Below are 22,745 nucleotides of genomic sequence, written 5' to 3'. Positions count from 1 at the left end.
ACCAACCCTTTCTGGTTTGCAAGCTGTGGTTTATGATTTATTGAATCAACTAGCAAATTATGATTTATTTAATAAGCAGTGATTAAAAAACTCAGTTTTGCACTCTGTGTGAATGCATTAAGTTATCCTCATGCCAGACGTTAAGTCACGATCTTTTTAAACCATGATGGTTTGTTGTAAAAATAAAGGCCTGGCTTGAAGGTAAGCTAAATCATATTGCACAGGTTCACACATTACTCAGGCCCCATTCCAAAGCAGTCACGTTATGCCTTAAGCTGGGATTGCACAGGGATTGAACAAGGATTGGCAAAACAGGAGAAGCCATACATTGTGGTTTCCAAACCGCAGTGGTGCTGCAGTCTAAAGCAGAAAGAAATGCATTGCATTTTGGCATCATGTGATGCATGAATCAAACTGTGTGTCCTTGTCTCCCTTGGCCAAGACAGCACAAGCGTTTGTAGACCATGACAGCTTTTTGGACTCCAGAAATATACATACAGCAGGAAGCACATGGAAGAGCGATTGCATCTCCAACTGCACCCTTGGTTTGATTTTGGAAAACAAGCCTTTTCCAAACCAGAACTGAAATCGGGCCAGAGTTCTGCCTAACATCATGCTAATCCATTGAGTGATTGGTTGAGTTATGGCCTAACATATCGTGTGAACCCTTGGGGTTTGGAAAAAATGGCTTGTGGCTAAGCAGGTTGTTCACACCGTAGAGTATATTTGATAAGCCATGGTTAAATCAGGGCTTAGTAAGACATGGGAACCCAGTCTGAAAGTAAAGTAAAGCAACCATGTCTCCCACTTGAGCCCTTTTGCTCTGCCTGGCCCTTCTCTTTCTCTGCCCCCACCTCATCAATCCTTGTTCCCTGGTCCTGGAGGAATTTACCCCTGCCATGCCTGCCAGAAGAGACAGCCTGGGGAAGGGGTAGGCAGATGGCTTTCTTCCAAACAGCAGAGTCCTGTCTCTTCTGGGTTTATTCCCCACTGAGCTGGCAACAACAGCCGCCCAGGAAATTGGGCAGATGGTCATCTGGCCATGCCGAGTATAATTGTCCTGGCTGGTTCCTTCTCCAGCTAGCAAAGTCTTCCATTGTGGGCGCCCATTGGATTTGTCTTTTCCCTCTGACCTGTTTTCGTACTCCTAACTTTCTCGCTGCTGTTGGCTTGCTTTTTTTTTTTTTTAAGGCCTTACCATCTGCTTAGGTAACACCTAGCAGGCTAGGCATGTGACGCCAGTGCCTCCCTTGCTGTTTTAAAATGAACTGGAAGGGTTTCTGTGGCTGGCTCCACTGGGTGTCTTTGTGCCTGTTTCTAAATAATGCTGAGGAGCCCTCCCCCACCCCGCCGCTGACCATTTGGGAAGGTGAGGGTCACGCAATTCTCTTTGGGGTGATTTATCCCTGGCTGGGGCTGGCAAAAGAGGTAAAGTTTTGCTGCATTTGTAACTTTTCTCCTACAGAAGGTTAATAATGGGCACATGCATGGCAAATGCTGCTTCAGAATAGAGTGCTTTAATTCTTCCTGCCCTGGAGGGTGACACCATATCAGCCTAACTGTACTGTTTGGTCCACAATCCCAAACCTCTTTAAAGACTCTTGTGCTTGAGATTGCACATGTAAGCTAGTATTCTCCAATCTGGACTTCTTTCGGATCTGTGGGTTGCAGTTTCCAGGTTGATGGGGGAATTGGGGAACTGAAGTCCAAAACTCTGGCAGAGAAGGATGTTCTTAAGCCACAGTTTGCTATCCAGTGGTCTCTTGAAGAGTTCACAGTGGGCTGGGTCAGGGCCGCAATTGGGGGGTGGGGCAAGTGGGGCATGTGCCGGACACCGTGCTGGGGAGGCGCCAAAATGAGTGCTGAGGGAGGCGCCAAAATGAGTGCTGGGGGAGGTGCCAAAATGAGTGCTGGGGGGGTGCCAAAATGGGCGCGGAATCCATGTTTGCCCCAGGTGACACAGACTCTAGTTGCGGGCCTGGGCTGGGTTCATGTAAGATATTAGCCCTTAAGCCCTGGTTTACAACCCACACTGGCCAGGTTTGCCTGTGCACCAAGCCCCAACAAAGCAAACCGCATGTGGGTTTGTGCATCTATGAGCCGAGCCATTATTTTGCAGTCATAAAACCTCCTGGACCATCTCAGCAGGGAATTCATTCTGCTCTGGAAAATTCACTCCAGGGAGAAGGTTTCTTAAACAACCCTAGACTGCATCTTTCTCAACAGCAAACCGATTAAAAGATGAATGTAATGGAGGGAGCTGGAAAGTAGTTGGATTCATTCAGTCACAACGTGGAGATCAGCGCTCCCAATCAGTTAACCATGTTTTATGTGCAGCATATAATACAAACCCAGTCAGTGACGATTTACTCAAAAAATCATGGTGAAGTGTGAGGTGGAAGCCTAACCATTGTAACCAGGTAGCCCATGATCATCAAGGCCTTTTTAGGGTCTTGGATAAAGAGTTTTACTACCCTGATTTTGCCACTGCGGGTCTCTCCCCTTCCCCCCCATTGACAATCACCTTATATTTATGGTCTACCAAACGTTAATTGTGTTGACATCCTGCCTTTAGTTTAGGTAAGGTTGGGTATATAGTATTTCCCACTTCAGTTTAGCTTCTTAACAACTTGTAAGGTAGATTGAGCTCCAGATGAGTAGGAATTTCAATCTGGATCTCCTTAACCTTACCGTATCATTCAGACCATTACATCTCATGTGCTGCCACATTTCTGTGGCTCAAGTAAGCCTATGTCTTCATCCTTTAGAGCAGGAAAGGTTCTCCAGTTGTTTCTGAATGATGACTCCCAGGATTCTTCCTTGTTGGCCATGGTAGCTAGGACTGCTGGTAATTGAGCAACATCTGGAAAGCCATTCCTACTTCCAAATATATTGGATGCTACTTTCCACCATTTTCTCTCTTTCGCTCTCCCACCCTCCCCTGATTATGAAGCTCCCACCATCAGATGAGCCTTCATGTTGAGAGGTTGCTAAATGCCAGGCAGTGAGGGAAAAACCACAGGAGAAGCCTGCTATGGTCAAGCTGTCCTACGCTAGTCTTCTCAGAAGATTCTGATCTCTGCAGGAAGCTGGATCCTGGCCCAGCTGGGCTTTTCAACCAAGGAATAACATTTGGCCTTTTTTCTGCATCTTGCCCTTTGCATGTGCTCTGCCTCTCCCAGCCCTGCAGCTTTGGGGAGGTATTTGAGTTACCAAGATCCTGAAGGACTCTCTCTTTCTCTCCAGTTCCAGGATGGGCTAGAAGGTCTCTTCTCCATGGGTTAGAGGAGACAACTGGCACCCAGCCAAAGGTCTTCTCCTCCCCCCAGCTCCCAAGGCCCAGGCGTCCTTCCCCCCCGCCCCCCCGTTCCCGCTGAGCATTTTGGTGCTCCAAGCATCTGTGTTCCAGGCCCAGCAGGAGCGAGTCGGGAAACCACACTGTGGGACCCACAGACTCTGTTCCGCCTTTGTTCTTCATGGGTGTCGTTTCCAACATTACTTTGGCGCTTGCGTTGTCGCTGACCATTGGGCTTCCTTAATCCTGAGCTGGAGGATTAGATTCTGTCCAACCGAGTGCTGCTTTCGCTTCTCTCCCTCCTTCGGTTCTATTTTGTGCCCCAGCTGACATGCAGACTGCCCCCCGCCTGTATCTGTGATTGGCTCCTCCAGTTTGCAAGAAAGCGTTTTTCTCCTGACAGGAGAGGGAATTTGCTCGATTGATTTCTCTCTCCCCCCACCTTCTCCCTTTCTCTTTCTTTTTCTTCCTCTTCCTCCCGTTCATTTAAACAGGTGGCTGAGAATATTTGTGCCTGAGCAACCATTTTGTAATTTGTGGCCCAGGGTTGGGGTGGGGGAGCTCTGCAGCTGGAATATATAGCCTGGATTTAGTGGAGTCCTGCTGGAGTCCTGCTTTAGGATCAGGATTTGTGGGGGGTTGTAGAATTTGCACTCTGTGTGAGCGTGAGACAGACTTAAACTACAAATCAGGAAAGAAAACTTGATATTTGACGCATTAGGAATATAATTGCTGTCTTTTCCCACATAACGTTTACTTTTTCTATATTTTTAAAAAGCTTTTTCTGATTTGCTTTAAAAGTAGCAAACCCTTTTTTATATTTAAGGAAGTTTTGCCTGCTAGTCCTGAGACCAATTTTATCATGGAACAATGGAATATAGTATATCTATAGTGTTTGAGCATCACACTACTCCTGGTTTGCTTTACCATGGCTTATTAAACAGACGACAGTTGTCTAAATTCATGTATCCTTCTAAGCCATAAACTTTGGTTTAGAAACTCTGTTCAGTGCATACATTAAGCCAAAACCAAATTAGCCACATTATGGCTTTATGAATCTTGGGTTATCTGTCCATGGGTTGTGCCAATCTATCACAAGCATTTATATTGCCTATCTAGGAATGTTATGGCTGATCACCAAATAAATATATGTAATAGCAAGATAATTCTTTCTCTCCTCTAGCCGCTAAGAAGTGGGTAGGAAGCGTACCTTATTTTTTTTCTTGGATCTTGACATAGCTGGGCACACTATCATAGAACAAAAGCCCAGCATTTTGCTCTTGTTCAGACATTGCTTTCAAGTTCAAGCAACCTAAAGTCTGTGTCTTTCCAAAAAACAACATAACACAGAATAAAAATGTGCACCTGAACAATATATTTACCTGAAACGTGTGGAAACCAGAAGCTAGTAACAGCTTGGTCATATTGCTTCATGATGGATTCTGTGTGTGTGTGTGTGTACATTTGTAACTGAATTCTTAGCACTTAGGACACACTGTGTGTCTATTTATGGGTTTTCCCTTGGACACTAATTCTTTTGAGAGTTCTACACCTGACGTAGCTAGATCCACACAAGAGGTTTTTTTAACTGATAGTGTTGTATCCTATTCTGTGGCCTGAGAGGGAAGAGACCTGTTTCTACTATGTGGTCAAGATTTCCAAGAGGACAACTCCAACTAGAGTTGAAATCCAAAACATCATGTTGGCTACCCTTTATTTAGATAATAAATAAAGATAACCAAGCTAGATGAGGTAAAGGAAGGAATATTCTGCTCTAGTAAAATATGACTTCCTTTGTTACCACTGCTGCCTCCATGTTGCCAATCCTCCCCAACTTTATCCTTTCCTAACCCTATAATGGTCTTAGATCTCAAATTATATTTTATTTCCATAGAGAAGATCAAATGTTGGGATGGCTTAACCCAAGCTTTCCTTATTCTCTGAGTTCCCAGAATGCCCCCATTGATTAACAAATGAACCCTTCATTGTCTCTGGTATTTTGGATAGTTTCCTACTCAGCCATTAAGCATTTTTAGACAGACTTACATGTTTGAATAAAATAAAATAAAATAAAATACAGTACTGTATTTTCCTCCAGAGTTTAACTTAAAGCAGAGCCTTTTCTTTTGAGGGGGGGAGCGGTACTTATGTGCCTGTGCAAGTCTACAAAGACAAAAGTGAACCAAAAAATTGCAAGTCTACTAAGCTACTTCTTGGCAGGCCAAGAAAAATATTATGTTGGCCCAAAAAAGTGGGTTATTCAAGCAATGTTCGACCAAGACAAATAGAAGAGAGTCAAGGATAAGTGAGTTTTTGGTCAATAAGGCATGTGAGCCTCTTAAGTCTTGTTATCAAAGGTCTCCAGCCTTGTGATATAAGTTTGATTTAAGCCCTGCCTGAAAAAATGGGTGGTGGAACTATATAGAAAATGGCATCCAAATTCTGTGGAACTCACCTTTAATTCTTTTTCCTTTCATCTGTTTCCCCCCTTTTCTTTAACATTTCATCCCAAACATCTTGATAAAAACAAGCTATTGTTTTGTGAAGCAGACGGACACCTAGATAGGCTTTAAATAAAATATGGAATTGATAAAGAAAAAATACCAGTGACAAGGATAGGAAAGCCACTCTCAGGCTGAGGATGCTAATGTAACACCAGCATTTTTACACCTTATTTTATTCTGATTTTTTGGATATGCATTTTTAAAAACTAACTCTCTTGCTAGTTGGAGGGATAGACCAAAAAAAATCAAATGTATGAAGTAAATAATGAAATGGAAATTAATTTAAGAGACTATTTAAAAAAGACTTCCCCTCAACACATATGCAGTAACTGAGTTCAGGTAATACACTAACCAAGGTTTTTTGGCTAGTGTCACAGAACATGCTAAGTCATGGACCATGGTTTTTAAACTATAACTGGCTTTGTTTGCATGGCACACTAAACCCTAAACCTGGTTTATAACCATAAGGGCTGGGTGCTCTCAAATTAAACAAGCCACATTTGAGGTGTGATGTACAAAGCCAACCATTGTGATAAATGTGTGAGTCCTACCAAACCAGGCCTTTCTGGAAATTTTTGTGGAGAATCTGTGTGGTAATGTCCTTGGGATTAATGTTTTCTATGGAAAATGTGCTTTTTTGAAGAGCGAAAGTGTGTTGTTGACATTGTTCGGGCTGAAAAACCAGCATCTGGTATTGAACCTGGATTTATGCTGGCAGCCTGCGTGATTTGTGTTAGAAACATTTAGGGCACCTTTTCTGGCATCTCAACCCAAGAGGAAATCAATCATTTCTGTGTATTTTGATTGTTAACAAAATAGTGTAGCTCTGATGCCTCTATTGGCTAGTATTGTTTTCAGTAGCAGTCCGGCGTGAAAGAAAAATGTCCGCAGAAGCTTACAGGAAACCAGGAAGGAAATGAGGCCAACGCGTTAACAAAACCTCTTTTTTATGCATTGTCGTTCTAGAAAGACCAGGACACTTCTGCTGCAAAATCAGTGGCAGAAATGTCATATTTGCTTGTTCTTTATAAAATGGGCGGGACTTTCAACTGAACAGCAGTAACTTAGTTTACATAGTTTTGTTCTAAATAAAATGCTTCCAGTGGTCCCTCAGTTTGCTTTTCTTCAGAGAAATCTCATTCCCCAGCTCTGCCCTGCTTCTGTTTTTTTCTGCTGATGATCACATTTCCCTTCAGTTTCCATGAACGTGAATTGAGATTATGTCATAAACCTGATCCTGATACTAAGAGGTCAACTAATATGAGGCAAATCTTGTCTTTTGGAGTTTTTATAACTTTTTAAGATTGATTTTAAGAAAACTTAAGCCTCTTTGGACATCCACTACCCTTGGGTTAAGACAGGATTTGTTTTAATCATGGTAGAGTCAATAAACTATAGTTGGCTTTGCTTAACCTGCTAAGCCATAAACATGGTCCAAAAATCCATGATGGCTGAGTTTACCCAAAGTGCTAGATTCATCCAAGGTGCTAAGCCAAAACCATAATAGCCTATTATGACTTACCATGAAGTGTGAACCTAATGACTGAGTTTGGAGAAAGCTGCATTAGCTCTAAATCTCCTCCTTTTTTGTTCTCGATTATCCTGAACCCAGTTGCATGGTATCATTAGAATATCAAGGGCTGCAAGATTTGTTTACCTTCTTAAGCTCCATTAAATACTTGGCGACAGTCCAAAGAATCTGGTGACTAGTTATACATCCCATATGAGTCTCTGATGTATTTCCGTGACCAGCAGCTTCCAATCTGTATTGGGAGTTTCAAAAGCCCACTGCAATATGTTCAAGTGGGTGGGATTCATTTGCTCCTCTTCCAAATAGATCAAAGTTTTTACGAATTGGGGGGGGGGGAGCCTTGCCACCTCTGTATTAGGGCTTTTTGGTGCTTCTGATTGAAAGGCAAAAAAAAAAAAAAGCTTTGGAACCTGCGGGGGTTTTGTGTAGCACCTGCCTACAATTCCTCAAAGTAGCTGCATATACTATGCAATTCAGCCCTCTGCAGCTGTAGCCCAATCCAAGGAAAAAGTGTATTTGACTGACGCAGCTGCAGACATGTGCATTGAGCCGTCTGAAGCACCTCTTTGCCTCCCACAGCCGCACTGTTTACAGATACACCATCCCCTGTGGATGGTGATCGACTCAGATAACTTTGGGTGGATTGCACCCAACTTGATCTTTTCCGCAACTGTTTTCCCAGTAGTTAAGGCTGCAGTGGTGGTGAGAAAGCCTCACCAAAATGGTGGGGCTGGGATTACTGGAGTTTTCTGGGGGTATTTTGGAGTGAATTTATTTTTGGGGGTACAGAAAACAGGCTTGGGGTCACCTGACTCACTGTCCAGTGACTGCAGGTAGCTGCACTTTGCTGATCCCTTCAGTAGAGTCTGTGGTGATGGAGAAGACAAGTGTGGTCACCTGTAGCAATTTGATCTTTTGTAGAAATGTCCTTCAGAGAGTGTTTCCCCCTGCAGATTCTCTGTTGTTCACATTCCACAGGGAAGATGCTGAGAAAAGCCTATAGCCTGACTCCCCCAGGCTTCTGATCCCTTCCCCCATTTCAGTATATTTTGCCAGGAAAATAAATAGTCACTCAAAGACCAAAGGAAACGGCCCGTATCCTGAATACCATGGCAACTCTTGTTTAGTTTCAGATTCCCAGCCGAGGGAATGGAATCCCATACTTGTTAATTAAAAAAAAATGCTTTGCCCAGTAAAAATTATGTACAAGTGAATTTAGTGAACCTAGGAGCTATCATCAAAAGTGAGCAGTCTGCTTAACTGAATTTGAATTCTATAGAAGGGCTAATAGCTGTCATTTTGGTTCATGTCAAGCTAACAGACTGGCATCTTTTATTAACAAAATACTTTGTTTTATGTATAGCAAGAAGAATGTGTAACAGCCTCTTTTCTTTTCAGCAGTGAGCTTTGCGTGAGGTGTAATAATGAATCTGGAAGTTTGGTACTTGGAGGCCAAATCCTTCCACGTTGGAAGCGGGAAGCCATGGACAAAACACAGTACTTCTGGGCTTGGTTTTTCTGTGCAGTGGGTATATTTATTTTTGTTAGAACAATTTTATGTTCCAACTTTCCACTTACTACAGACAGGCTGAAAGCAGCGACTAATATTAATTGAATCACAGTGCCATTATATCCTGAAGAGCAAATCTAGTAACAAAAGTATATGAGGATTAATTTAAAAGAGGATAGGCCAAGTGTAAATTGGGAACCCCTGGAAAGTTTCTGGGACATTTACAGGTGATTGGTAGAAATATCTGACCCCAAAGTATGAGTATCCTCCCTGCGCCAGGCTAGAAACCGGGAGACGGTGAGTTCTAGTCCCACCTTAGGCATGAAAGCCAGTTGGGTGACTTTGGGCCAGTCCCTCTCTCTCAGGCCAAGAGCCAATCAGGTGTGGTAGGAGAGTTCTAGTCCCGCCTCAGGCATGAAAGCCAGCTGGGTGACTTTGGGCCAGTCCCTCTAACTCTCTCTCAGCCCACCTCACCTTCCAGGGTTGTTATTGTCGGGGAAATAGGAGAAGGAAGGAGTATTAGGAATGTTCCCTCCCTTGACTTATGTATTAAAATAATAAAGGCGGGATAAAAAATCTACCAAAAAAAAAAAAGCTAAATGAAGAGGTTATGGTTATCCAGAAGCACAATTTTCCTTGGAAAGAATGTGAGTTTTGGTGCTGAGAACAACTCCAGAATCCAGAACTGGGTATATCCCTTTCCCATTTGTCTTATAAAGGTGGATCTCAGGATTTTAGCAACACAGATTATATCAAAACCCTGTTTTTCTTCCTTGAGGGGAATATGCCATATATGGCTTCTTCCTCATGTGATCCTCCCAATGACCCAGGGAGGTTAAGAGGAATTGTGCTAAGCTAATTGGGGAGTATTTAATAAAAGATGGCTAAGCAAACATAGCTTAGCATGATGTGGGATTGTAGCTTAATAAACCAAGGCTAATAAAATCCCTTATGAAATAAGGGTCTTCATAAAAGTGTCAAAATTGGAAGAGTTGCACAAATGGAATGTGTCCATCTCCAGAGACTTAGAACTCCTTGTATTCTGTGGTGCTGAAGAAGATGGTCCATTTTGATACACTGCAAGTGCTCACTAGAAGGGGAAGTTGGGGTGTGTGTGTAAATCAAATGAATACAAATTTCCAAACTCATTGAATGGCTCGACTTCGAGGCTACATTCACAGGTCACATCAAATCATGATTTCTTCAACCATATGTTGTGGGATAACCATACCTAGGGTTGACTGGGTTCATACCTCCTGCTAAGGCATACCCCACAATTCGCAAGCTAAATGCTGCGGTTCTCCCAGTATGCTGCATCAAAACCAAACCAGTCACCTGTGGGATTTTGTGTGGGGGCCAAGTTCAGCCTCAGAACTTTGGGGAGGCTGCTCAGAACAAACAAGGCACCCTCGCAGTTTGAAAGAACAAATAAACAAAAGGAATGGTGCTGTTTTTCATCCCTTTCCTTTTCTGGCATACTATACCAGCGGACAGAATTCGAATGGAGCAATCCCATTGTTGAGATGCCAGTTTAGGTCCACGCTTATCCAAGCATTTGGGTATGTACTGGGGCTGTGTATTTTTTTTTTTCCTTCCTCTGTTGATTCTGCATGTGTAAAATAACCAGGGTCCATCATCCCTCCCTGCTGACTCTTCTGCTGGGAATTGCAGTATAATTTAGCAACTTTGCAAGAATCAGATTCCCTGTTCTTGTTTTATTGCATGCTATCTTAAGGAAACTTTGAATTTGTTCTGGGCTCCTTTTGGGGCACAGGGAAAAAGGAGGTCCAGCAGGGTTGAAGCCAGAAATGGAAGCTGCTCTGTGTTCTTTGGATGTGGTGCAGAACATTTTAGCGTTTGTGGGTAACTCAGTGGCAACTGCAGCTTCCTGGATGCACCAGAGCTGAAAGTAACAAATAGAAATACTCCCCTGCTTTAAATAAAGACATTAAATTCTTCTCACCTGGCTTCTTTTGTGATATTTATGTATGAGCTCTGGAAGTACGCCTACCGTTTCATCCTACCTGAACTGCACTCCCGAATCTGTCTCTCCTAGTAAACGAAAAAGAATTATGTGAAATTAATTTAACCTTGCCCATAACAGTGGGGGGTGATTTACGCCTGTCTCTTATTATTTTCTAGTCATACTTAATGAAGATGGATAAGAGGGCTTGGCTTCTCTACTGAGTTAATTTGCCAGCTTTTCAAACTGAAGGTATTAAATAAGATGTATGGGAAATGTTGTTCGGATTTCCCCCCCCCCCTTTGACAGCAGTGCTGTTCTTTTCCTGCATTGCATGTTAAATTGTGTCCTTATCTCTTTTTCTTTTGCAAGTAGTAGAACACTCTAAAGAATACTGAAGAGAGGGGGAGAGACCTGGGATTCATCTCAGCAACCTGTAGCAACTTTTAGGCCTCTGGAGACCTACTGCAGAGCTGGCTTACTCTTTCAGATCTTTAAGAAAGATTCTGAGGGTAAACAGGCCAGGACTGGAGATTTTTCAGCACTGGGCATCACTGTATATCCCTGTGCAGTGGCACAGGCATAGGCTCGCTGACAAATTGCATACCTCCCTGTCCAAAATCTTGCAGGTGTTCAGGGATCTCACTGGAAATCTCAAGATCTCATGGGAGAACATTGCCACATTTTCTCTCATTCTTGTTTAGACATTGTTTAAATTCTGGGCACTAGATGGCCATCCAATGTACGTTTTATGATTTCTAACTGTGGTAATTGGTTGATATATTTGATTTCTAGCCCACCTTTCTACTCAGTTTGAGCCCCTGAGGTGGCTAAGACTAAATGGTTAAATGCTAAAGTGAAAATGAATGCTAAAAGTATACACTGAATTCTTCTTGGCGTCATGAACTGTGTTGCTTTTTTCAGCAACAGTGTGGAAATTGCTAGATGTTGCTTTCTTTTGGGGTGGGTTTTTAACTTCTCAGATTTTTCTGGTAATGTCCCATTTAAATACTAACCATGGGTGTTTTGTTGTGCCTTCGAGTCAGTGTTGACACTTGGTGACTGCTTGGACTAGTCTATCTAGGTTTTGGGGCAACAGTTTCGGAAGCTTCCTAGGGCTGAGAATGAGTGGCTGGCCCAAGGTCACCCAGCTGGCTTTGTGCCTAAGGCAGGACCTGAACTCACTGACTCTCTGTTTCTAGACTGGCGTCTTAACCACTACAGGTAGTCCTAGCTTAACAACCACAATTGGGAATGGCAATTCTGTCACTAAGCAAGACATCACGTGACCGCAACTTCCAATTTTACTGACGACTTCTCCATTGTCTCTGCTTGTCAGAAGCTGGCTGTAAGGTGAGCAAATGGCAATCATGTGACTGTGGGATGCTGTGATGGTCATAAGTGCAAGGACCAGCCATAAAGTTACTTTTTCAGCACCATCCTAACTTCAAATGGTCACTAAACAGGGCAGTCATTAAGTGAGGACTACCTGGTATACCAAACTGTCTCTCACTGTTAACTCTGTACATGTGTACAAATGAGGAAAGTTCGCAGGCACTTGCAGGAATTTGAAATATGAAATGTTTCCTCTTTCAGTAGCCTTTACGTTTGGAGAGAGGTTTTATTTTGCTAAGCTTGACTAGTTAGTGGCAAGAGGCCACCTAATAACAGTCTGTATACTCACCAGCCCAGCAAGGCAGTAAGGATAGATCCCATTAGCATTTTGCAGATATCAGTTACTCAGACACGAGAGGCAGAGCATAAAGATAGTAAGTTTGAAATAGTTCTGGGAGTTAAGAATTTACATGTCTTTATTAATTATTGGATGTTATTAGTGTATGACTAAGGAGCTGGGAAGTGTTCTTTTGAAGTAGTGTACCCAAATTAGCCTGCAAAATAAATAAATAAAACAAATCCAGTAATGTCTGCTCTAATGAATTTTTCTAAATACACAAATCACACTTTATTAAGGCAGTCGATCTTTTAACTGTAAAAATATTATGACTGTTACGCTGGGGAAATCCATTTAGAATTATAAAATATTTGGGGCTGTTTCTTTCTTCCAATGCAGTGGAACGCTGGAAAGGAATTATGTACAGAGGCTTGAGACCCTGTCTGTCTGTCTGTCCGTCTGTCCATCCACCGTTCAAAGAGCTCTCCAAACGCTGGGCAGAATGGGACCAAATTAGGTGGGTGAGGGGGAAGTTGGCAGAAGAATGATTCAGTCTGAACATGGGATGGATCGTGCCAGCAGCTGCAGATGAAGAAAATCCAGAAAAATGCCTCCAGTGCATCCCTTTGGGAGAAACAATTGGGCGGGGGCTTGGAATGTTGTTGTGGACTTCATTCTCAGCCTCCTTCCCACCTCCTTCCAGGGCAGGTGTCCCAGAACAGAGCATATGCATCCTTGTGCTTCCCAGTGCGCTGCACACACAGAGATGCTCTACATGACACACTACAGAAGCTCCTATGGCCATTGATGGTGAGGGTGTTTGAAAGAATTCCAGGAGCCAGGATTTTGCACGTTTTCTCTATCTTGTTTATTATTTTAGTTCTGAAGTTCGAAAAGTGATGCCTTATTTTTAAGAAACAGAATGTGGAAAACAGATCTAAAGTCTCTGTTCTCCCACCCTGATATTGACATGCATGTTTATTTTCAACATTTATGATCAACGGCATCTATACCAACATGCTGAAATCTATCTATGGTATATTAGCCTGAGGTCCATGATGAGGAGTCTTAGAAATTAACTGTTCTTCTATTTTGTGAGGAAGATCTAATCTGCTTCTGCTCCTAAATTTGATCAGTAGAAATAATGCATGCACTGTGTTTGTGTGTATGTGTGTATTCCTTCCTTCCTTTCTAATTTGAATTTTGCTTTGGTGAGGTAGGAAAGAAAAATTTAGACTCCCCTGGGAATTTTGAGCAACTCTTCTCAATACCATTTTTGGGGGGATTGTTATAGTGAGGTTTATCTGACAGGGATTTCCCCCCTTCTCTGAACACATGATGTTCATATAATCTGATTCAAATATCTCTTCCCCCATCCCCTTTTTCCAAATATGCTCCCTCAACCTTCTGCTGATAGAGTTGAAATCCAAAAATAGCTCAACTTCTCTTCTTGGGCCAAAAATGGCTGTGTGCCATTTCTGCCCAAGTTGGCTTATTTTACCCTATCCTACTTTGAAGCGGGTGATACTACCTCTGAGAGAGAGAGAGAGAGATCCATGACATAGGGCGGGAACGTAAAAAGTGTAGCCCACCACTTTCTCTTTTGTGGTTTCCAGAGGGGGTGGGTCCAGACTGATGCCCCATTCATTCATTCATTCATTCATTCAGGGTTGGGACTTGGGAAGACAGGCCTTAAGCATCCCCAAAACCTGAATGCATTTTGCCCCTCAAAATAGGAACACCCTCCTAAATTGGGCCCTTCTGCCCTCTACTTTGGGAATATGGATCTCAACCTGGTGGCCTTTGAGTCAGTGGGAACCATACATTCCTGATGTGGCTCGCTGGGTATATTAACTGTTCCTGTGTGCCATTTTAAGACATGGGCGTGATCCATTGGAACACTCTTGAGTCTCAAAACTGCAATGTGGGCTTAGACCACAATTCCCTAGCTGACCACCCTGAATGGTCCAGAAGACCTCATAGAGACTATTCCGGAATAGGCTGCATTCCAGAAACCACTTCTGCTTTTAATTCCTCCCTACTTTTTTTTTTCTTCCCCCATGGCTGTGGTCAACTCTTCTATTACGTAGATAAGTTTTTTGCTTTTTAATTTTATGGCTCAGGAGCCTTAGAGTACATTGGTATTTATATAAGCCACACACACACCCTTTTTCTCTCCGTTTCCTATTACTTAAAAGCTTGTATTAAATGCTATGTTGATTTTTTTTATTTTTTTGGCTGCTGCTGTTCTTATTTAAAAATGAGGCTTAGGAACCAGAAGACATCATCAATGCAAATATATATTATGCAATGTTTTTCCCTTTAACAAGAATATGTATATTTTTATCTTGGGAGATAGTAGCATAAAATTAGAGAGCAGAGGGAATATTAGCACTGTGGCTTGTGCATGTGTTTATGCACACAAGCATGCTATGCTCTTTGTCAGTCCAAACTCTTATCCTAGCACCGATGGAAGCTCACGTGAAAGGAAGTTGCTTTAAAAATTGATGGAAATTTCTTCTACACCAGCATTGTTTTTGGAAAACAGTAATTAAGGAACACTGTTTTTCTGCATGGGTATACAAAGGTACAGATAAACAAATACCTACACATTTATGCATATAGTCCTTTGTTAAAAAGAGAAGAAATATACTATTTGTGGACATCAGATGCATCTTAAAATCACTGCAGGGCACACCTAAGTTGAGTTTGTATACATTTATAGGGATGTGCCACTTCATTCTTGCTAGGGTCCTGGTAGTGCATGCTTCGAAACCGCGTGGCGGGGTGAGCTCCCGTTGCTCGTCCCAGCTCCTGCTCACCTAGCAGTTCGAAAACATGCAAATGTGAGTAGATCAATAGGTACCGCTTCGGCGGGAAGGTAACGGCGTTCTGAGTCGTCATGCTGGCCACATGACCCGGAAGTGTCTATGACAACGCCGGCTCCATGGCTTAGAAACGGAGATGAGCACCGCCCCCTAGAGTCGGATTCGACTGGACTTTACGTCAAGGGAAACCTTTACCTTTAGATAGCATTAGCCTTTAGATTCGTAGCACCTTTTTTTTTTTAGGCCAGTGGGCAAATTTGGGCAAGTTGTAGGATGTCTCACAAAATAACTACCATGGGGGACTGGTAAAATAGCTGATGATGGGGGTTGTGTGTGCATGTGCACAATTACGAATCCAATTACCAGAATGCAAAGTGGTAAAGTTAATCCTCTCCATGTCCTCGAGCTGGGATGCTCTCTGTCTCCCCTTTTTTCCTTGGCAGATGGGCATGTTTCCAAAGCTAGCCCAGGACTGTAACCCTCTCCACTTGTTTCCCTACAACTGCCTCTGGGTCCTTATAGGGGCTTAGAGATATGCTCAGAAATAGATAACGCTGGAGGCTGGTGCTTTGCTTTCAGATTGCCAGTTTCCCCTTGAATTGTTTTAGTGAAAAGAATTCTTTTAAAAATAAGTCAGGTGGGAGGGGGACCTGGACAGCATCTAGGGTGGGTACCTCCAGCATCTTATTCCTGACCACATTCCCTGCCCTGTTACTGTTTAGGTGGTGATGTATAGCATTTGGTCCACTTTCTTCACCACTAATGTTTTATGCAAGGGTGATGTCAGCTCCACTAGGTAGACCAGACCAGGAAATCAACTCCACAGAAAGAATAAAACTAGGTAAAGGTAAAGGTTTCCCTTGACGTAAAATCCAGTCGAGTCCGACTCTAGGGGGCGGTGCTCATCTCCGTTTCTAAGCCTTAGAGCCGGCGTTGTCATAGACACTTCCTGGTCATGTGGCCAGCATGACTCACAGAACGCCGTTACCTTCCCGCCGAAGCGGTACCTATTGATCTACTCACATTTGCATGTTTTCGAACTGCTAGGTGAGCAGGAGCTGGGACGAGCAACGGGAGCTCACCCCGCCGTGCGGTTTCGAACCGCCGACCTTCCGATCGACAGCTCAGCGGTTTAACCCGCAGCGCCACCGCGTCCCTAGAATAAAACTACTTTTATTGAAATTGGCTATAACAACAGAACTTTGCGACTCTGTGCCCTTCTCCCTGTTCTTATACTCCAGTGAATCGGAGACATCTGCCTGAGCCGCTTCCAAAAGTTATCTCATTGCTCTGGACTTAAAAAATGTTTCAGCCCCTTTTGCCTAGGAAACAGTTCATGCATATCTCCATCATCGTCATCTTCCTTGCTTGTTAAAGGTGGATTTGGAGATGCTGTAATTGCTGGGTCATTGGTACAAATCCTACTAATCTAGTGGTATCCAGGTTGTGAACTAGATTAGTGTTTCTGAAACTTGGCAACTTAAAGATGTGTGGACTTCAATGCCCAGAATTCCCTAGCCAGCATTCTGGCTAGGGAATTCTGGGAGTTGAAGTCCACACATCTTTAAGTTGCCAAGTTTGAAAAAACACTGAACTGATCAATATTTGTTCAGTTTGCAAGAGCTGGAAGTGCTGAATTAGCAAGTCCATCAGTTGTAACGAGTGCTCTGAAAATTGGAGGTATATATTTAGTGTATATACCTTTAATTGATGTATATATTTAGAATGCTGAGATATGGAAATTTGGGTAAATATTGACAATTTCAGGAATGATCTCATGGTCATTACAGAGATGTATTTCTTTTTGCTCTCCCCTTCCTGTCCGCCAGATTAAAGGTGAGCGCATCTCAACTCTCTGGGTTTTTTTCTGGATTAACTTTTCTGTGTGTTTTTTCCCCCTCTGGAAGATAGTTGACAGTCATTTGGTTCTCCAAAGTAATTCATTAATAATCATGGAAAGCATACCATGAGTCTCCTGTTGGTTTAGTTTCCAATAATTGTGCTCTCATATGTTTTTCTCAGGAATAGGTAATGTTTTGGAGCACATGCACATTATGGCTGCCATGGGAGATTGGCCAATTCAGGACATAGCTGCCATAGTTAAAATGGCCAGGCAGGGAAGACACATTCATCAGAAGACACATCTCGCCTCTACTGACCAAGATGCTCTCAACGATCCCAACTGAGACTTTTACTGTATTTGCTCTGAAGATAAACAGGGGATCATGTGATGTTCTGCAGCATACTAGCTTCTGGTGCAACTTTATTAAAACTTTTTTCCTAAAATAGTCAAGTGGGGCAGAGACGGAGGGTGGGGGGGGACAAAGGAGGAATCTGGAGACATCTCTGGGCTCTTAACTGTGTTGCTGTCACAGCATGTTTTTTGGTGGATCAGACAGTTAAAAGATCTGCAGCTTTCTAGCCAATGACACCAATATACAAGAGCTGTTACACTCTTAATAGCCTTTTTGTTACTCTTTGTTCTCACCCACTGATTTTTTTGGGTTGGGTTTTCTCACTTTAAAGGCAACTGCTTCCTCTATATAGTATCTTGTTGCACCTTAAAAGGGATAGTAGGATTTGAAATCCACAATCACTGGAGTACAGTCAGTTTCTAATCTACAGAATGTGGCATAATCAGAAAGACCTCCACTGAAGGTCATGAGCGACATCCATGGGGAAGAAGATCTTAGTATCTTGGCTGAAAGCTACTTAGAGCTGGATAAATTAATAGCAAAACCTTGAACCTGACCTGACCTAGGCATGACCCAGTTCACACATTGCATTAAGACTTGTTTTGCTAAACCTTGCTGTTGAATAAATTGCCATCTGCTAAGCTGGACATTGCTTCTTACAACCACCACAATTACTGGTTTTACCTTATACAGCATCACAAAGCCTGTTTTCTAAACCACAATGGCTGTACGGTATTTCCATGGCATTTAAAGCACAAACCATACCATATTATAGTGCAGTGTGTGAACCCAGTCACAGGGATGGCAGTTCCCTCCTCCTTGAGTTCCTTCCTTCCTGTACTTCTCCCTCCTTCATTTAGTCCAAATTAACTGTGCATTCTCTCCCTGTTTCCATGTACCCCCTCCTGTTCCCTGCCATTTCATCTTTACTCTCTTTAGTTGTTGCCAACAGAACAAGCATATCCCCTCCTCAGTCTCATTAGAACTTTGGAGAAAATCAGCTCAAGCATCTGCATGAATTTAGGCTGTGAACAAGCTGAAAAACTGTGTAACCCCCCCTCCCCATCTCTTTCATGGGACAGTCCAGCAAAGAAAGGGGTGATATATAATAGCCCTATTAAAAGACAGCACTCTGGCAGGAGGCCTTGGCTCACACGGAGTCTTGCAATGGAATTTTGGAAGATGCCAGCTTGCTGCTCTTTTTCTCTCCTCAAAAAGTGACACCAGTTGAACTTGGGAGGAGACTTGTTGGATGGAGATTTATGAATCTGAAACACGGTTGGAGGAATGCACCATTCTAACTTGCATGTGAAGCATGTGTTTTTGTTGGCCAGCTGTTGACCCTCAATGGGTATTCCTGCTTGGAGACCCCTGCTTGATATGGTATGGGTGGGGAGGGTTGTCCTCTCCATAGCTTTGGGGGGGTGATACCTCATTGGTGGAGCCCATACTACATGTACAGTGGGTTACCTGTTAATTTCCTGTTAAGCATGAAGGAGTTGGTGGTGAGCAAGCCTGTTGCTTGAAAATTGGGAGAGCAGGTTCTGCAGTGTGATTTAGCTTAAGGCAGTTGATTATGTTCTTATGTTTCCATTTCTAGAGTAAAATTGGTTAGTAACTCTCTCCTGGATAAGTGCTTCACAACACTCCAGGAAAGTGCAGTAGTTATTTAGGGCTACTAGCCTGGTTTTGCAATCTGTCAAGTTCATTGTGGAAGAGATGGTAGCTCTTCTTTTAGTGATCCTCATAATTAGACTCCCAGCTTATCATACATTGTAAAGAAGTTGTTCACAGTTTTGTTTTAATGGATCATATTTCCTGTAAAGAACCTACAGTATATTGTTTTTCAGGAAACTCTCTTGTTTTGGGAGAGGTGAATAATTTTAGTAATGTACTAATTTAAGTGTCCCTCTGTTTTCTTTCTCTATCATCTTAATTTGCAATTGGATTTTAGATGTTCTCCTATGAGACTGTGAACATTTAAATTGCTTTAATCTTAAATGTCTGAAGGTATTTCAGACATTAGAAGTAACGTTTTGTGACTGATGAGCATCCTGGTGACCCTTGTAATAGCAAGTTTACAAAGAGATGGGGAGAACATTGAAGATAATGTAAACAAAGTTGTTTACATCCAGTGGAATGGAGGCTTTTGTGATCTGGTCCTACCAAAATTAGTTTTTGCGTACAACTCTATTGTTGTGTCTGAGTTTTAAGTCAGAGCAGATGTTGAAATGGAATGGCGAACAGCTGGGTGGAAGAAGTAAGTCATCTCGATTTCAGTTTTATCACAGGAGCATTCCTCTTTTTGGCTCACCATAACTCTAAACAAGATTTGCAATGCTCATTCCCACCCATCCCTTTCATCCTTCTTTTTCTTCCCAAAATAAAGCAGCTATATAACCATATCCTTGATGTAAGAAGCCAAGTATTGGTTTCATTAAAGAGGCAACACAGCACAGTAGACAGTCTAAATATACTTCTTCATCAAAAGGCCGTGCCTTGATTGTTGTACATCAGACATTTATCGTTCTTATTAAAAAGATGCTTGCTTCTTTCCAATTTCTTTTCAGCTCTCTCTTGCATCAGTTGGGGTGGCTAAGCAATCAGGTTAAGGCTCATGGGGGAAAGAGAAGAGAAGCAGGAATTAGACTTCCAGAAAATTAAAAAAAAAAAAAAGGCCATGAACTGCGTTGAGGTCTGTTCAAGAAACATTCATTATAACTCTGTGTGTGTGTGTGTGAATGCATTTTAAATGACATGGCAGCCAATGTCATCTTATCCCATTGTGGTTCAGTTGAGAGCAGATATGTCTCAAGAACCTATTGTTGGTCTCTGTAGGACCTCCCTCCACCCTCCAAACCTAAGTGAACTTCTGCATTTCACTAAAACAACAGTGCTGATGTCTTGGGCTACAACTTCTCATATACTTAACCAGTCACATATATAGTCTCGTATATCTGGCGTATAATAATATGTAAAATAGAATATAGAAGTGCTTCTAGTATATTTTAGTTTTTGGATACTTTGTGCTAAAGGCTGTCTGATGTGCAGTCATTTGATAGGAACATAAATTGTCATTTTATTGCCTGAGTTCACCCATCTCACTAAGCCATGGTTTACAGGCACCGGGGTTAGCCCAATATTTACAGGTGCCTGGGTTAGCTTATACCCCAGTGTGGCTGGCTTTCCATGACACGCTGTGCCAAAATAAGCAAACCAATGGGCAGCGCTTAAACTTGGTCACACCGTGGACAATAAACCTAGTTGAAAATTTACATTTCAGGACCCATCCAAAGACTTGTTTGGCTCAGTGAGATGAAAGTAGATTGTGATTCAGATCTCAGCTTCATTCATTCTCCCAAAATTAAATGGGAATACTGGTGGCCTCTCTTGTAGGGGAGCTTTTGAAAGAGGGGTATAGAGATATGAATGGTACTATAGATTGTATTCTGAAAGCACTGCAGGTGGGTTTTATGAACGACTCAGATGTGGGGGCAGGCAGCCTCTTTTGTTTGTTAATGTGACTATATATAAAAAATCCAAATTCAAAGAACAGTTAACTGGATTGGGCTGATTCTTTTGAAAAATGAAATCTGCCAGTTCTTTCCTTGAACCTCACTGAAGCTCTTCTGCTTTCTTTCAGTTGAAGAGGGTGAAACATCAGACTTCACACTGAACTGGGACTCGACTGTGACCCAATCAGGTAAACCGAATGGATTGCTCAGCGCAAGATGTGTGTTGGTCTTTACTCACAAACTTAGCCATTGCAACACGGTTACTAGATTGGTTCCATATGGCTAATAAAACCCAAAGACTAATATTTTTCTATTCTCTTGAGCATGAATGCACTGTACCAAGTTATGACTTTTTCACATATAGCAGTTAAAGTTTTTTGCAATGGGTATCATGGAACTTTCATTCTGATGTAATTATACAATACCAGGTTTGGATGGGATTTCCCCTTCCCTCTATTCCATGATGAGTTCAACACTGTAATGTTTTGTGTTATCCCACTGCACTGGGTCTTTCCTTCCTTTCCCTTTCCTTCCCTTCCTAGAAAAGGAATGAGTAGACTGCTATCGTTGACAATCTGAACAATGGGGGACACATTGAGATTTTCATTGATAGGATTCTCTTTTTCCCCCTGAGATACTGAAGCACAAATAATTGTAAGAGCATTATTTTTTCATCCATGCTGACAGCCTTCAGAAGTCTTTCAGAAAATAATGTAAATTGAAGGGACTATTTGGGAGGAGAGCTTTGATTCCAATGGTTGCTAACTCTACTGGGATGGGGAAGTGGAGTGTGGATAAATGATCAATAATAGATTCTGCACTTAGTGTTTTTAAATGAGTGCGGTGTACATGGAACAGACAAGTTGGTGCCTTTGTGACATTTTGGATCAAATGGTTGCAGTCTCTGTTAGCTGACCTTCCAGATGGCAGTTGATATGAACCATCTAAAGTTCATCAAGTTGCCTTCTCCTAGGTTTACAGCCACTCTCACTTCAAAAATAGCAAGTATGGATGTGTGATTGTGCATAGTCTCATACTTGAAATGTAGAATTGTTGCTAAAATATTCTCAGGATTGGGTATTAGTTGCTGGATGTTGGTTGTTGGCTGCTGGGTGTTGGTTGCTGGAGAGAAGACTGGAATAAATTAGCTATCCTGAATTGTATTAAGAGTGGTAGGCAAACAAAGGAAAGGAAAGAGGAAATCCCTCCCTGAACTCTGTTTAGGCTTGGGGGTGGGGAATATTGTCAGTAAGGAAAGAAGCCAGTAAGGAAGAAGGAAAAGTTCCTCTTCTCAAGGCTGTGAAGAGAGCAGACAAGTTTCTATTGACTCATAATGTGGGAGAAAAATGCCTAGAATTTAAACCGTAGTGCATAAACGTATATACAAGCTTTGATTTCTATGTACTGCAGTGGGCAGATATTTTCTGGTGAATAGCTCCATTTTTATCCACAACAAAACAACTAATCCACCCAGTTATGCCACTGAGCATTAGGTCTGTGAGCATCTGTTATAAGCAAGTTCCTGAATGCAGGTTCTAAGCATCTGGAGAGTCAAGATTTAAAGCTGTCAGTGGTGTGAAGTTGTGTGTGATTGGTTTAAGAATGCAACTCTTTGTGCGTTCACCTGGGAGGATTAGGGTTAGGATGGCTGGATTCACAAATCAGGTTAAGCTATGTTTCATTTAATTATGCTTTCAGTAAAACCCAGTCGACTAGGTTCCCATAACACGCT

The 22,745-nt window shown here is 42.4% G+C and overlaps 1 protein-coding gene across 2 annotated transcripts in view; it reads left to right on the top strand.

Annotated features, from left to right (window-relative positions):
• Positions 1–22,745, top strand: part of ZNF423 (zinc finger protein 423) — a 239,053-nt gene that overhangs the window by 17,980 nt on the left and 198,328 nt on the right. For both annotated transcript variants that reach the window (XM_063312809.1, XM_063312810.1), the window contains exon 2: positions 21,142–21,201. In XM_063312809.1, coding sequence (XP_063168879.1) covers positions 21,142–21,201 — 60 coding nt within the window. The remainder of the gene's footprint in view (positions 1–21,141; positions 21,202–22,745) is intronic.

Source organism: Candoia aspera, chromosome 11 (assembly GCF_035149785.1).
Source record: "Candoia aspera isolate rCanAsp1 chromosome 11, rCanAsp1.hap2, whole genome shotgun sequence".
NCBI lineage: Eukaryota > Metazoa > Chordata > Lepidosauria > Squamata > Boidae > Candoia > Candoia aspera.
The sequence above is the reverse complement of the archived record's forward strand: the minus strand, read 5'-3'. Positions and strand labels throughout refer to the sequence as shown.